Raw genomic sequence first — 15,862 nt, forward strand, 5'->3', positions numbered from 1 at the left:
CGTCGTCGTCGCAGCCGGCTCGAGCGCAGGTGAATTTAGTTATAGTAAGCGAATGTTTGCAAGTTTATACGGCCGTTACAACTACTATCCTTAGTTCGTATACAGCTGTCTACTAATCTGCTATCGCAATCGATGCTTCACTGTCACGGAGCGGCATAGTTTCGAGCATAGCCTCCTCGATAACTCTGTGCCTGTCAAACGGCGCTCGATCAGCCGTCGCTTTCCCCTCTCCCTATTAGTCGTTTCCACCGAGAGATGGCGCCACTGACGTTGACTAGCTCATGACTCCTGCCGTGTGCCCGCGTCTCCGTCTCTCCGTTACCTCCGCTGAGATCGCAGGTCGGGTGCATTGTTTTTGTCGGTTTTTCTCGTGCAGTACGGTCAAACCTAGCAACGTTGGTGCGGTCCATGCATTTTAAACCTTCTTGGGTGATCGTGGACCTGAGCTTAACGCTGAGCGACCGGGATTGCTAGATGCTTTCGACGTGCGATCACGTTATTAAAAAAAAAAGAAAGAAAGAAAAAACCTTCAAAGAGGCCACGCTCTTTCACAGGCATCATGTGCAGGTAAAGCACCGTGAACTTCTTCACGTGGATACATATGTAACTTCTAGCAACGCATATATAGTGACAGAAGCGCCCTCGGGGATTTTGTATGTCTGAACTGTTTGCATCTCGGGATTTTGTATGTCTGAGCTGCATGCATCGTTCAACAAAGCGTTTGCAATAAAATATTTGCTCTCATATTGCTTATTCAAGGCATGCGGCGCTTTTGTATAGGTCCTCAAAATTTGTTTCTATTTTTCCTGGTCGTCAAGGCACACGGACGTGGTAGAAAGTGCTAAGGTTTCTGGGTATAAATACAGTAAAAGCTCGATGATACGAACACGGCTAATACGAATTTCTGGATGATACGAATTTTTTTGCGGTCCCGGCCGAGCCCCAATACTTTGCAATGTGCTAGAGAACGGTTGTTACGAATCGATTTCCGGCCTGCGTCGGTTGATACGAATAAACGCCGCCCCCACCGACGGCCGCGAAAGAGAACAGCGCGCAGTCACGCGCTTTCTCCCGTTCTCTTTTGGTGCGGAGGCGCGGAAGCGGCGCCGGACAGCGCGGACTCCGCGACTGGGCGCGAAGAGTTTGAAGCGGTGGCGCTTTTGTACTTTTCCTCCTTTTCGGCGGCCGCCCATCGGACGCAGTGGCTGCTGTGCTTCGGGCCGCGTTCTTTGTGTTTGCGCCATTTTACCTAGTCGCAGCGAGCTATGTCTACCGAGATAGGATTGTCTACCAAGATAGAAGGACATTAGACTTTTTCTTCAAGAAATAAATGCTTTTTACGTACATGTGCCTGAGTGAGTTCACCTCTGACTCTTTAATTTAGCTACAGTCGAATCTCGTTAATTCGAACACGCTTATTTCGAACATACCGCGCACCGACAATGCTCTTAGCAGCGCGCCAAATCACGCGGCGGCGCCTCCGACCGGCATTGCTCCGACACCGCCGTAGAGCAAAAGCTCAGGAGAGACCCCTCAATGCCGCGCGCGAAGGAACGGGAAAAAAGAAAAAAAAAAGAACCCGCGGCGGAAATTTCCCCCTCTCTCAAATTGCAAGGTCGCTGTTTCTGCATCGCGCTGGAACAAGCGTGTACTTGCCGACTAGTGTGTTCTAGACAACCGTATTCTAGCACACACTAGTGCCGACGTCTCAGCCACGCGGATAAAATGGCAGTGAACCCTTCTCCTCTATGCTTCCTCTATTTTCTAGTCGCATGTTAACCTTGCACGCTGCGGCAGCAGCGCAGAGGGAAGCAGCGGCGGAGGCGCAGTCGGGTCAACGAAACTGCCCACGCCCGCTAACGCTCGCTTCCCGATAACGGCAGAAAACGAAACTTCAGGGAGCGGCTAAAATAAGCTGGCACCAGCACGGCGGCGGGCGCTCACGGAGATGTGTGCACGGAGTCGAAGGTGAGAAATCTACGAGGGAGTTGAGAGGGAGGGAGGGAGGGCGAGGGGAGCCACAGAAGCGGCGGAGTTGACGCGGCCAAATCCGCTTCCCTGCCGCCCTCCTCCCTCACCTTCGACGGTCTCCGCGCGCACCCGTGTGCCGGCGCCGCCTGCTCCCTGAAGCTTCGTTTTCTGCCATTATCGGGAAGCGACCGTTAGCCGGCCTGAGCAGTTTCGTGGCCCGCGCTTGCTATGCGCTTGCTCGCTGCGATATTTCACGACTCGCACCGTTCGTGCATCGTGCTATGGTGCACAAATACTTCAAAAATACGTCCTTTTAATTCGAACAAATTTTCGGGCCCCTTAGAGTTCGAATTATCGAGATTCGACTGTAGTTTTAATTGTTTCGATGATACGAATTTCGGCTAATACAAATATTTTTCGTGACCCCGTGAGATTCGTATCATCGAGCTTTCACTGTATTCACGTCGGTCACAACGCTCATCTGATGCAAAAGAACTTGGGGAAAACTTGTCTGAAAGTCGTAAAAATAGTATGCTACTAACGTGCGCCGAGGCCCGAAGGACGGCTCACGACGCTGCTCGCGAGCAGCTGCTCGCGAGCAGCGTCGCAAGCAGTTTTTGACAAGATATAGCTATAAGAACGCTTGCGACTTGCGTATTCTCTGCACTTTACTACGATAACTAAGGGCGTATTAACCACAATAAACAAACTCGCACTTTTTTTCTTTTTTTTTGCTACGTGCGACGCGCAATCCACTTTGACGCTGCAGTTGCTGCAAGTGCGCTCGCACTTTCACAGACTGTATTCGAGACACTACCATGGTGCTCTACAGCGTTATAAACAAGGCTCTGGTCACCCAGTGGATCATTGTTCCACCATCGCAGCAATTAAAACAGTCGGCGTCGCACTCGCCGCGCAGACGGGCGACGCGGTGGCACTCTACATCGGTGGCGCCCTCAGCAAAATGAGCAACGGCAGTTTGAAACTCTGCCGACGGCGCCTCCCTGTTGTTCTCTAGGCGTCTTGACAGGCACAGAGTTTATCGAGGAGGCTATGTTTCGAGTCATCAACACGCCGATTAACGGGCATCAAAAACGTCGTGGTCCCACGGTGTGGCATATAGTTTCGAAAAAGCGGCACGCCGATTAACGGACCCAAGTGTATGCGTGTGTGTCCGTGTGGTGCAGTGCAGGGGCACGACCTCTGACAGCGAGGCGGAAATAAACCGTTCCCGAGGCCGGGGAGAAGTCATGAAATAATTAGGTGAACTCTGCATACCTGCAGTTCCCAGACATAGGGAACTAGGGAAAAGAGAGGCTATTTAAGCACAGGTTTTAGTCCCTGCTAATCAGTCTAGAAGCTGAGCCTGTAATCGGCTGAGATGCCGTCGGGGGGCTAGTGCCGTCCAGTATCGCCTGGGCCGCCTAGCCATGTCGGAACTCCGCGTAACTAGTTGACGTATGAGACGACAAATCAACGTCTGCAACGAAGCTCACGGTAGTTTGCTTTAAGTTAGCTCAACCTGCGTGAGAGAAGACATCAAATCTAGACTCCCGGGAAACCCAGCCCAGCAATCGCATCCACCTCAACAAGATCGGCTCGCCAGCATTCTCCGGGAAAGCTCTGCGTGTCGACTTCACGGTTTATGGACTTGCTGCTGCTGCCTGGCCACGCGTATGATATCGTTGGTTTTCTTTTGAACTTTGTTTTCCTTGAACTTTGTTTTAGTGAAACTACTGTTAAGTGTATTCTTGTATATTTGATACGCGCCCTGTTTCATTTTTATATCCACTGTTAATTGCTCGTCATATTTATTTGTCGTCATCATTGTGCTATATTAAGTTCAGGTGTGTTAGTTTTCTTGTTTATTTTATTTTATTTTATTAATTTGTGTATCGTTGTCAGTCGATAAATATCTCGTTTTTTTGTTTACTCCAGACTCTGACTCTTTCACTGTGTTCACTTGAGTACAGAACGACCAACCGGCTAGCATACCACGTCGATCGACTTCGCACGGACGGCGAACGGGTGACAGCCGTGACATTTGCCTTTCAGGCGAAACTGCAATATTTTTTCCTTTCGCTTTCTGCCTCGGCAATCATATGTGCCTTCAGCTCGAGAGAGAGAAATTTACAGTACTTCGTTGGCGTAGCCATTTCGACCGGACACCACAGAAAAAGGCAGTGATTGTGGTGATCCCGTGCAGTATCGCGCAGGCGCGTGATGACCACGCGTGGCTATGGATTGTAGTGGCGTAAATCGGTACTTTGAATTTGATTTCATTCACGAAAACCTTGTTCAAGCGGACATACAATTGTCACAGATTTGGAAGGGCCTCCTAATTTGACTACTCGGGAGTTCCAATTTCAGTTCAGTCCCAGTTTTGTTCTCGAAAAGTTTGTTGAAGCGGAAATAGCGAATAAAACGCCTTCGTTATGAAGAGACCTTTTTTGTATTACTTTCTATGGGCAGCTGATGGGGAATCGAAAAATCTTCGTTGTGGCGGAAATTTTGTTGTAGGGGGATTGGACTGTACAATTAACTATGCCACCTGATGCTCCCTTTCAAACAGCTGATGCCAAACTACAACACATGTGGCAAGCGAAGGAATTGCTATTAAAACAGCGGAAAAGATGCCGCCACAACCGCAGGCTTCGCATCCGTGTAGCTAGACTTGATCAGGACATCCAAGCATATGCAACGCAACTAGTTAATCAACAATGGGGCCAAGTATGTGAGAGCATGCATGGTAATCTCAGTAGTAAAAGGACTTGGCAACTGCTTAGACATTTACCTGATCCCTCGACCTCGCGTACGCAACACAGTCACTACATCACTCAATTATTGCACAAACACAAGGATAATATTCCCCATCTTTTTCAGGAGCTTGCACGATTACACCTCCCTCCTACCACAACTCACGAGAATTCAGACTATACAGGCAAGGTTAATGAGTTTCTCGATGCCCCAATAACGGAGACAGAAGTTAAACATGCCCTAGGTTACCTTTTATTAGAACTACATCTGGTTTGGGTATCGATAATGTAAATAATAAATTACTCCGAAATCTGGATGACAAACTATCTCCGCCCTCACAGAATACTATAATCACTGCTTCGACAACAGCTCCCTTCCGGATGCATAAAAAACTGCTAAAGCAATCTTTGTTCCCAAACCCAATAAGCCCTCTGAGCAAGCTAATATTAGAGCTATTTTCATCACGTCATGCTTGGGCAAAACACTCGAACATGTCATGATTAATGGCTTAAATAAATACACAGAAGACAATCAGTTATTTCCGCCAAAGAATGGCAAAGATGATTGGCTTTCACCAATCGCTCTCTTGACAGGCTGCCATGCTAAGGCTCAAGAATGACCTTCTTAATCCTACAGGTAGTAAAGATACCCAAGCCATCTTGGGACTCGACCTTCACGGTGCATTCAATAAAATAGATCATGGATCTATCTTACGTGAACTGTGGTAGAAAAATTCACGACTATATTCCCAAATTCCTTGCCAATTGCACAGCTGTCATTAGACTCAATCATTCAACTTCTCCCCTAATCACCCTAGGTGGTGGCTTTGGCATTCCTCCGGGGGTGTGCTCTCACCGTTTCTATTTAGCCTAGCTATGAAGTTTATTGCTGGGACGCTGATACAAATACCAAATTTCCAATATTCTTTATAAGCAGACGACATTAGCCTATGGATTAAGCGTGGCTCGGATGGCTACATACAAGAGGCTGCAGATGCAGTGGCTACGAGAGCAGGATTCATGAACCTCGAGTGCCCGCCTGCCAAATCCGAGCTATTACTTCTATCCGCAAATAAACGCAATACGCCCAACACTCAGATTAGCATTCACGGGGTTGACAGTTTGCCTTAGTTTGCCAATACTATCTAAACAGCACTAATTTCAATTTCTTCACAGAAAATTGTCAAAAAATGTGATTTTTGCATCTTACATCTTAGTTGCAGTACTCAAAGGCGCAAGGAAAGAGAAGGGGTTAAACAAAAGGGGGGTTAACTCGGCGTCAGGGGGGGATTACAACCCCCGAAACCCTCCCCCCGTCGGTGCACCACTGCGTACCGGTGGGTCTCTATGTTAAGAGTAACGACAACCAGTGACTTCCGGCCGTCGTCAGGTCGTCCAACGACCCGATGACAAAGGCAACGTCACAGAGTGAAAAATGTCCTTAGTCTGCAGACAATAAAGGTTACGGCGCACACCCCCATCTCTATGCGCCCCCACCCACCAGCAACGGTGTGACTTTACTAGGAATTTTTTTTAAAAATTTCGCGAATATAACCACTTTTCCATAAAAATTTAGCCGACATTCGTAAAATCGTAAGACCAGTCCAAATTCGTACACTTAATGGAAAATTTGGAAGAGTTGACAGGTATGGGAGCTGTGGGAGGCTGCCATGCGCAGCTACAACCCCGAACTTCAGGAAGCAATCCTGAGGTGGGCTGAGGTGGTAGAGGAGGCCTATTGCGAGTAGGATGACCTCCCTCGCCTTCTTCTCACAGCCCCGTTCCCTTTAAGATAGGATAAATAAAGTTGTTTCTCTCTCTCACAAGGTACATCGAACCTGGAGAAAAATTGAAGAAGACTAAGAGAAAAGGCAAAGTGAAAACATGGGTTTTTCAACATGAGAAGTCACAGTTCCAGCAACTGTGACATCATAATTTATTTAGACTTTAGGCAGCAGACCATTGACTTTTTTCCCTGAAATTCCGGAAACCACATGTTGTATCACACTGCAATTGGGCCTCTGCACAGCACTCCTAGAACATACTGCCTAGGACCAGCTAAAGGAAGCACATAAACAGCCTCCAAATAATTTGTGACCACAATTCATACAGACCAGTGAACTTGGGTATTTTAGATGCCTCAAGTTGCCTACAATATGCAGTTAGTGGTGGAAGAAGGCTTGGATATTAAAAAAAAAACAACAAAAACCTAGTGAGATTTTTCGCCCCATTTTTTGTCTTTTCTCATTCAGGTGCACAAGATTACATTTGTAGTAGTACTTAACAAACCAGTTGGCTGAAATTTAGTTCAAAAGTTCCAATGAGAAAATTATACCTTGCTTTTCAAGATGCTCGATTCAACAGTTTTTAAACTTCCACTTAGGTATTAGCTTTCCTCATGTGATCTGATGTACTTTGTGCAAATCCAACATAGGCTGGGTTCTTTTTTGTGTGTACGCATGTCTGTATACATGTGTCTCTGTGCATGCCCAAGTGCGCAAAGCAATGTCTGCCAAGAAACAAAACAATGTCAACCAGGTGCTGTTGAAAAATAAATATCCGAACAGACCTTCAGTCTTTGCTCTCAAGTGCCTCAAGTACACAACTATCAGGCGGCACACAGTCCTCTGGCACAATCACTTCATCTGCAGAGTCTTCCAGCAGGTTTTCATCTTCCAAAGCACAGAGCAGTTGGTCATTTTCATAGGTCGGAAAATAGAACCTGCAATGATAAAGTCCTTAAAATTTACAATGGCAGCCTTCGTAGAGCGGCTAAAAAAAAAAGATGCCTGATGCCCATTTTGTGCTGCTCCCTTTCCTGTGAACATTGTGCGGGCACAATTAACAATCTGAGACGGCATCAGATATGGCCACAAGAAGAAAAATATGTTTAGTTTCACGCGGAACATGCTATAGACTAGAAGTGCATGTTTTTTATCTGACATTACATGAGCAGAACTTAAAGCACTACAAATATTTGCAGTCAACACCAATGGTTTCTGCTACCTTTGTGTTAGCTAACAATGCATCATGTTTGACTTATGGTGACACCATAGATAACTGACCTTCTGGGAGACTTATAAATAATGTTCAAAGTCAGGGTGTTTGCCCGTGGCCTAATCAGTGCCATTCATCTATTTTGTGCACTGGCAGCAAAGTGTATCTTTTTTTTCCTTTCTTTTTTTCAATGTTAGCAAGCAATAATTTATTTTACATTGGATTCCCAGCCCACACAATACCGTCTAGGAAGAAAGCTTGCTTCACAATTCTTGCTTCAAGAGACCATTCAGGTTCAATCTCATTCCAGAATAGTTGGTAGGTGTCTATACTCAGTTCTATACTTAGCAGGCAATCCCGTGGCTTTTCATGATACAGTGTAGACCGCTTATAACGTAAGTCGCCGGAATCACGAATATCCGCACTATAAGCGGTACCGCACTATAACGTAAACAACAATTTTATTGCGATAATGGACACTCCAGGCGCATTTCTGCCGTCGCTGTCACCATGCTCTAGGTTTCGTATTCACTTGCTAAATAAATTAACAAGCACTGTGTCACGCGCTCACAAGCAAACATGAACACATCTCGCTCGTTGACCGTGGAAACGAACTGGCAAAACGCTCAAGTGACGAAGCGCGGCGAGCAAATTGACCTTCGTGCTATCATGCCTCTCGCTTCAACGCGACCTATAGGCAGCGAAAACACGGCGTGCGGCGGACTTTCCCCGTTGCAGATTGCTTTCAAGATAGGGCCAAGGCGATCGTATAGCCGAAGAGGATCGTCGCAGATTACGTCCTGCTTTGGTACACTGAAACCATTCCACATTACTTTACTGGTGAAAATCCTTTCCTTCTGTTTGCGCCAGTCCCGAACGCAAGTTTCCGATTTTCCGAACGCCCGTGATGCGGCCCGATTTCCACCCGTCTCCGCACACATGATCACTTTCCTTTTAAATGCGGCATCATAATGAACTCGGTACTTCATGCTGATAGAGCAGACGCAGAGAACGTTATGACAGACGGTAGACTATTACCTAGGCACGTGTACTGCAGCACATGGAGGAAGCTACGGTAGCTAGGCTCGAGAGTAGCTAGGCTCAACGTGCGTGCGAGGCGGCCATTATGAAATGCCAATGGCTATATGGTAATGCAGATTTAGGGTCGTACTCGATTCTAACGCGCACGCATTTTTTTTGCGATAGTAATTATATGGACACTTCAAGCGGATTTCTGCCATCGGCGTCACCGCCGTCGTCGCCGTGAGGTCCAAGGGCGATAAAATCTTCAAAGCGATCTCTACACGCTCTGACCTTTGTATGCGCTGTGCTTACGCCGCTCAGTTTCCGTTGAAGCGATACACAGCACGAACTTTCGCTCGCTGCGGCGGCCGCGCTTACCCACGCCCGTGTTTTGTCAGTGGTCGTCTGTGGTCATCGAGTCTATTCATGTTTGCTCATGCATGCTGACACCACGCTTGTTAATTCAGTTAGTAATCGAATGTGTCAAGTTTATGCAGCCGATAAAACTACTATCCCTACTCGTTATAACTCTCTACTAATTTGCTATCTTAATTGATGCTTCGCTTTTCGGGCGAAACTGCGACACTTTTTTTGGACCTGTTTTATCGGAAAAAAAGTGCGCGTTAGATTCGAGTAAATATGGTATTTGTGGCTTGAGGGGAGCGCTTGCCGTCTAGGTTGACTGCCAAACTTCCAGGCAGCCGCACTATAACAGGTATTTTTTGTCCCGCAACTGCACTATAAGCGATATGCGTATACATAAAGTGCTATGGGAAAATTACCGGGAGTCTGAAAAGACCGTATTATATCCGGTCCTGCACTACAAGTGGTTACGTTATAAGTGGTCTATACTGTAACTACATTTACAACCAAGAGATATTGTGACACATGTGAAAAATAAATAAATATGGTAATGTATAACAATTTAAAGCCAACAGACATGAACGCCAAGGACAGCACAACGGGAAATAAATTTATAGTACACTGCCTATAAATTGTAGATAAGGGTTAATCTTCGGGTTTCGGTTAATCGTTACGGGCTAAGGCTCACCGCAACATCGATCGAGTATGCGCGCCCGCTGCGCTAGGGCTAACCGGGCAGCAGTCCACCAAGCGTGATAACGAGGAGTCAGGAGAGCAAAGGTCCTACGTAATCAACTCGTTACGGGCCTGTGAGCATTTGCCGCAGCGAGGAAGCGCACAACAGAACAGAACTCCGGTGGAGGGGGGCCTCTGGGGGCCGCCACTCAGGAGGTCCTGGTGCCGTGTTCTCGCGCGGCAAGCCCATCCTGGGAGGGAGAAGCACGGTTTGCGCGGAAAAGTAGGTCTGGCGCGCTCGCCATGTCCGCCATGTTGCTGTTACGGCGGCGGTTCCCGTAGATCGAGCTAAGCGCCACACGCAAGCTGGGGGACGAGGCGCGGGAAGGCACCTCGATCCCCACAAAGTATACTTTCATGCTTTTTTTTTCTTATAACAGTATGATTACAAGTGCTTAACTGTAACTTAACATGACCTGGTCACATATCCTAAACCTAGTTCAGTGCCTTGTAAATAGCCATCATATGCCTGCAATTTTCGCTTTCAGAGCCGGAACAGACTCGGCTTCTACGTACCAGCCAACTATCTCAATCTGAGTATATGGTTTGTTCTGCTAATTGCATCAACTTACTGTGGTTGATCCCAGCATGACTTGTTGATGACATTGTTGTCATGCACATTACTGGATAAGTGAGACAGAAGTTGATAATGACAGCGGAACTTTTCTGAGCACACGAAACATGAGTTCAAATAAACCTGTTGAACAAAAAGAGAAAGTTCATAGCAATAAAGAGCCCACAAATGTATGCTAACGACAGACAGCAGCTCTATAATTATCAAAGTATAGGATGTAGTAATTTTTGACTAGATAGTAAGCAATGTGGACAAGCAGAAAATTATGTCAGAGAAATACCTAACTTACAATGCTTCAAACACAATGACTCATGACTTGGCAAGAGCCACACAGCCCTCACTGCCCATAGGTGATTGTGTCAGTGCAAACCAAGCTGCAGAACCACTTCCTCTAAGCTTAACTGTATGTACGTTAATGCAGTTCAATCACATCATAGTCTTGATTACTTTTTCCTTCACTAAAACAATGCTGCAAGTGACACTTCTGTATATGGCCTGTAATGTGTACAGATTTAGTTGCCAATGGGTGCCCAATTAACAGCTATCCACTGCATTTGGACTGAAACACAAAAACAAATACAATAATACCCCGTTCATTTGAAGTAGTAAAAACTGGAAAACATTTCGAGATAAGCGGAGTTTCGAGATAACCGGATTCATGAAAATATAAGCATAATCACCGCGTAAAGCCAACATGACGCCTTTCCAATATGGCGCCGGTAACCGACGACTTCCTCACAAAAGCTCAATGTACCAGGCGCCGTACTTTTAGTAAATCATTTTGGCAATATTAAGTGCGACCCAGCAAACAACACGTCCTCGCACACATAAGCGCAAACGCAGATGCACGTTGACACCGTGTTCGAAACCGAGTCACGCTAAAAAACGTGCTCGGTTCCCCGGAGTTTTCGATTGACAATAACCTCCACAGAGCGTCGTTCTGACCACTGATAAAGCTAAAAAATTAACTGCACCGGATAAGCCATCGCTACAAAATCACGGCCCTCAAAAGCGCCATGCTGCGCGTTGCGAGCAAACGCCGCGGGAAAGCGCTCGCCACTGCCTTGCTTAGTAACGTGACCACCGCCAGCGCAGCCTCGCACAACAGCTGCCTCCGAGCACCGGGCAACAGAGGCACTGCCATGCGCGGCTGGTGTGTTTACAAGTGGTGGCACGCTCGCCTCTGGCCGTCAGTGCTCTTTCTCGCTCTCTTTGCATGCGACAGCATTCGTAGCGACGCTCCGCCTGTGTAATCAATGGGATCAGCCGGCCGAGAACTGTAGATGAGGGTGAAGCAGAATCAGGCAACAGGCATTGGGACAAAATTGCAGGCCAGGGCCGGTATTTTGTAGCGATGCATTATGCTTTATTCTATGCTAGTCTTATCATCCACCGCTCATGGCCGGCTGATCTCGTTGATAACATCAGCGGACCATCGCTCTGACCGCTGACCAAACGCGAAAAAGGCATTAGCATCGGAAAAGGCATCGCTACAAAATACCAGCCCTGGTTTCACTTTTTGGCGATACCACAGCTGCGCAAAAAAGTACCAAAAAGAATGTTTCGGTATAGTCTTTTTTTCAGCATTTCCACAGTCTAGGTTTTGAGAGATCCGGAGTTCGGCGCAATGGCGTTTCGAGATAAGGGGTCAAAAACTAATGGAGTTGACATCGTGCCATGGAAAAAATCCGACTTATCCAATAATTCGAGGTATCAGAGTGAACGAGGGTTTACTGTAGTATCGCCTCTTCTCACCCAAAAAACAAAAAACAAAGCAGTCACAGAATCAATGGCATGCAACGTCAACAGCATAGTCATGATGTGTCATTGGCAGCACATGTAGTAGTCATGATATGACCAGGTTTGAAAACTACTTACAGGCATGTAATATCGCTGTCACTAAAGATCACTTACCTGTTTTCGTAAATAGTTTATGACCTTTACTTGCTGGTAAAAGCCAAGGCTCTCTCTCATCTTAGTGAAATCAAATTTGTGAATATCCTGGAATCCACAAAATGCCCCAAATTCAGTGTGAGCAGATGAAGTTTAAACAACTGAGAACTATTGAACCCACCTTCATGTGCCTTGTGATGGTGGGAATGCTGGCATAGGCTTCACTGCACATCAGGCATATGAGGCTTGTTTCTTCACTTTCATCCTCCCAATCCTCACTGGAGTTATCAAAGTGCATGAATATAAGCCACATTTTCTGTATGTACCACATCTACTATGAAATATGAGAAACATGAAGAACACATCTTTCATCTTATTACCTGAAAGTCAGATATGTGACTGTAGGACAAGACTCTGTAAATGAACCACTGTAGTGTCACACACAGCCACAAATATGTGGAAACGAAAGTTCACCTTCTAGTTCGTTTTCTCGTGTTCATGTTTCATTGCAGCATGATAGTACATCACTGCAATGACGATACAGTAAAACTTCATTAATTCGACCCTCGTTAATTCAGAAAATCGGATAATTCGGACTCGTCCTCTGGTCCCGGCCAGTGTATGCATTGTTCAATGCAATCAAACTCTCTTTAATTCGGACATATTTGGCCGCACATCAGTTAATTTGGACAACTTTCGGAGCTCGGTGAGTGAGAAGCACCATAAATGTGCAACACAAAAGAGCAAAAATGGCACTACCGTCCGACCGAAGCGAAGTAGCAGAGTGCGCATCCCCATAGTCGTAGCGAAAATCGTACATGAATGACAGCAACGCCGGAACCCTTCGTGCCTATTTGTGCCTTTAAAGCCTTTATTCCTTCGTTAACGCCACGTATAACACTGCGTTGCCTGTGTGCTTTCATAACTGCGTAGTCACATCCCATGATGGCATCGATAGGGGCTGCCGTTTCTTTCGCAGCGTTTGCGGCAAACAGTTTCATTTTGACTTGGTACACGTGTCGGCCGCGTGCCTAAAAACTGCGTAATCGCCATCCATGATCGTATAGATAGCGACTGCGGTTTCGTCCGCAGTTGCTGCAGCGAACGGCAGTTCCGTTCATGTGTCGGCCGTGTGCCTTCCGCACCGTAAAGTCGCCGTCCACAATCGAGTTTCTCCGCAACGGTTGTTTCTTTTTTGCTCAGTGCAAAGCTGTCGTGGATGAGGAGCACCGGCTACATCGGGATGAGACATCCGATCTGTTGGCGATCAGCTCACTGGCGAAAACAGAATCGGGATGTGCGCGCGGTAGTGCAAAGTGTGTCGCAAATGAAGGCGCACGGTGCGGCCTTGCTGCGAAGTCGCGAGGCCTCGATCACCGCTGCGAGAGCCAATGAGTAACGAGATGACAAAAATTCCAGCTTCCACTCTGATTTTGTGCAAAATAGCAACAGGATTTGCTCGTTCATTCACTAAATAAAAGCGTGTTGATGTAGTAAGCATTTGCTTATTGTTTGCTGGATACCCTCGATAATTCGACATTCGGTTAATTCAGACATTTCTTTTGGTCCCATCAAATCCAAATTAACGAGGTTTTACTGTAATGTGCTTAATGGAACAATGGCATCCTAGGCCATATGGCCTAAGATGACTTTGCGATTACATGATCAGCATCATCATCTCAGCATGCATACACTTTGTAAAATTATCTCCCCCCGCTGCATTTTGTATGTCATCGAGATAAGAACAGAACGTATACAGTGGAATAAGAAATTCTTTCTTGCAATCAAGAACGTGACAGTCCATGAAAGATCAAGTGCTACCACTTGTTCTTTTTTTTTTAATCATGGTGTCTCAGGCAAAAAGCAAGAACACAAGAAGATAGCATTTAGGCACCAAGCAAGACGAATCCGTACCAGAATGAGTCTATAGTACCAACTAGCCCAAATTTCACTTCATCATTTGGTGTTTCTTTGGTTATATTTTTTTTAACAAACTACGAGGAAAGAAACTAAGGCTTTTGAAATGTTGTGGCAGAGAAAAAGTTGCTTTTCTACTTAAAGCTTTTAATACCCATACGGCAATAACAGAAGTACTTATTCTGGTACCCATATTTTAATAAGCAGTATTCATCAAGGCGACAGCAGCTATCTTTAGCAGTGCTTTTATGGGTTCTACACACCGAGTTGAGTCTGGACGAGAGGGCTGTGTGGTGAAGTGTTCTGGGTTGCTTCTGCTGAGCAAGTGATGTATAGAATGCTTCTTTTAGCAGAAAGGGCTAACTGTTATAGGAGGTTCTATGAAAAGAAGCTTGTCCAGCATTTCCAAAAAGGATAAATGCAGAATCAGCAGGGACAGAATGCATGAACAAAAATAAAGCTCTGCACATTCTCTTCAAAACACACACTTTCATCAATAATCATCCAACTGAAAGAGCATGAATCCACAACATCGTCAAGCATCCGGATGCAAGGAGTGTTGTCATGGGTAATCGTTGCTGTCTCATTACTTTTCTAATGCACCTCGTACTTTCATTACACAAAGAAAAAGAATCAATATATTTTTTTAAATTCCTTGGAACATAGGCAGGTAGGCGAAGAGTCAACAAAGAACCCTTTCAATGAGTCTTCACCATTGTTCTCCTCGTACATTTTACTTTAGAACTTGCAGTTCTCAAGCAGGACTTGCTCCGACCCTAGTTGGCATATGCTTAATTAAATCATGACCACAAATACCACAAAAAAATGTCTTTTTTGTTGACATTTCTGAAACTACAGACATATCTGTCCTGCACAGTGCAGCTATGGCTCTTAGTTGAGGAAGTTAATCATAACTCATAAGTAACACCGAAAGCCCTAAATATTGGGGGCGAGGAGTTACGGAGTCGCCATCTGTCGGAAGCGCCTCGCTTGCGTAATATGAGGGATAACACGGCGCGCTCTTCATAGGTTTAGCTGTCAGCGCTCAATAAAAACAGCACGCGGGAGCCCTCCTGGCCATTTCTGTAAGTACTCTCCAAATGAGGGAAGTTTCTTACTGTCAAAATAATAATCTCGGGCAAACAGGAAGCGCAGAATAGTTTACAGGCGATATTTATTTACCGAACACGTACAGTGAACACCTATTGCACGCGGTCGACGCGATTGAGTCCCCCGAACCAGCTTCTTTAGTGAAAGGTTGGCAATCGCTGACAGCTATGTGAAATGTGCTTTTTATAGAGTGCTGTCCGTACAACCAAATCGAGCTTAACCGAATGAAGCCTAAATGCAGCGATCACATGGGACTGCATGTCTGCATGCATGTTCGCGCACAATGTTTCGCTTTCGCTGTGAGCGCGTTTTCAACACCGTGCCGTGAGCTTTAGGCCGCAGCATATGAACATTTGACAGTACACAAGCAACCATTGTTGCGTGGACGCTATCAGAGCTGTTCAAAAATAATTTCGTTATAACTAGGAATTTCGATGCTATACGGCGACTTGTGATGTGCCATTGCGACGATTCAATCTTTTTTTTTTCTTTTTAAATTCTTGGATGTTTCAATATCGTTATT

The 15,862-nt window shown here is 46.0% G+C and overlaps 1 protein-coding gene across 8 annotated transcripts in view; it reads right to left on the bottom strand.

Moving 5' to 3' along the window:
* Positions 1–15,862, bottom strand: part of LOC119460512 (zinc finger protein 277-like) — a 104,743-nt gene that overhangs the window by 29,274 nt on the left and 59,607 nt on the right. For 4 of the 8 annotated variants that reach the window (XM_049672302.1, XM_049672299.1, XM_037721432.2 and 1 more), the window contains 4 exons: positions 12,494–12,590; positions 12,334–12,420; positions 10,418–10,542; positions 6,617–7,449 (listed from right to left, as the gene is read on the bottom strand). In XM_049672302.1, coding sequence (XP_049528259.1) covers positions 7,299–7,449; positions 10,418–10,542; positions 12,334–12,420; positions 12,494–12,590 — 460 coding nt within the window. In that variant the 3' untranslated portion in view covers positions 6,617–7,298. Of the gene's footprint in view, positions 1–6,616; positions 7,466–10,417; positions 10,543–12,333; positions 12,421–12,493; positions 12,591–15,862 lie in introns of those variants that run through there. The other 4 variants (XM_049672301.1, XM_049672300.1, XM_049672303.1 and 1 more) reach the window with 3 other exon arrangements.

Source organism: Dermacentor silvarum, chromosome 8 (genome assembly GCF_013339745.2).
Source record: "Dermacentor silvarum isolate Dsil-2018 chromosome 8, BIME_Dsil_1.4, whole genome shotgun sequence".
Taxonomy (NCBI): domain Eukaryota; kingdom Metazoa; phylum Arthropoda; class Arachnida; order Ixodida; family Ixodidae; genus Dermacentor; species Dermacentor silvarum.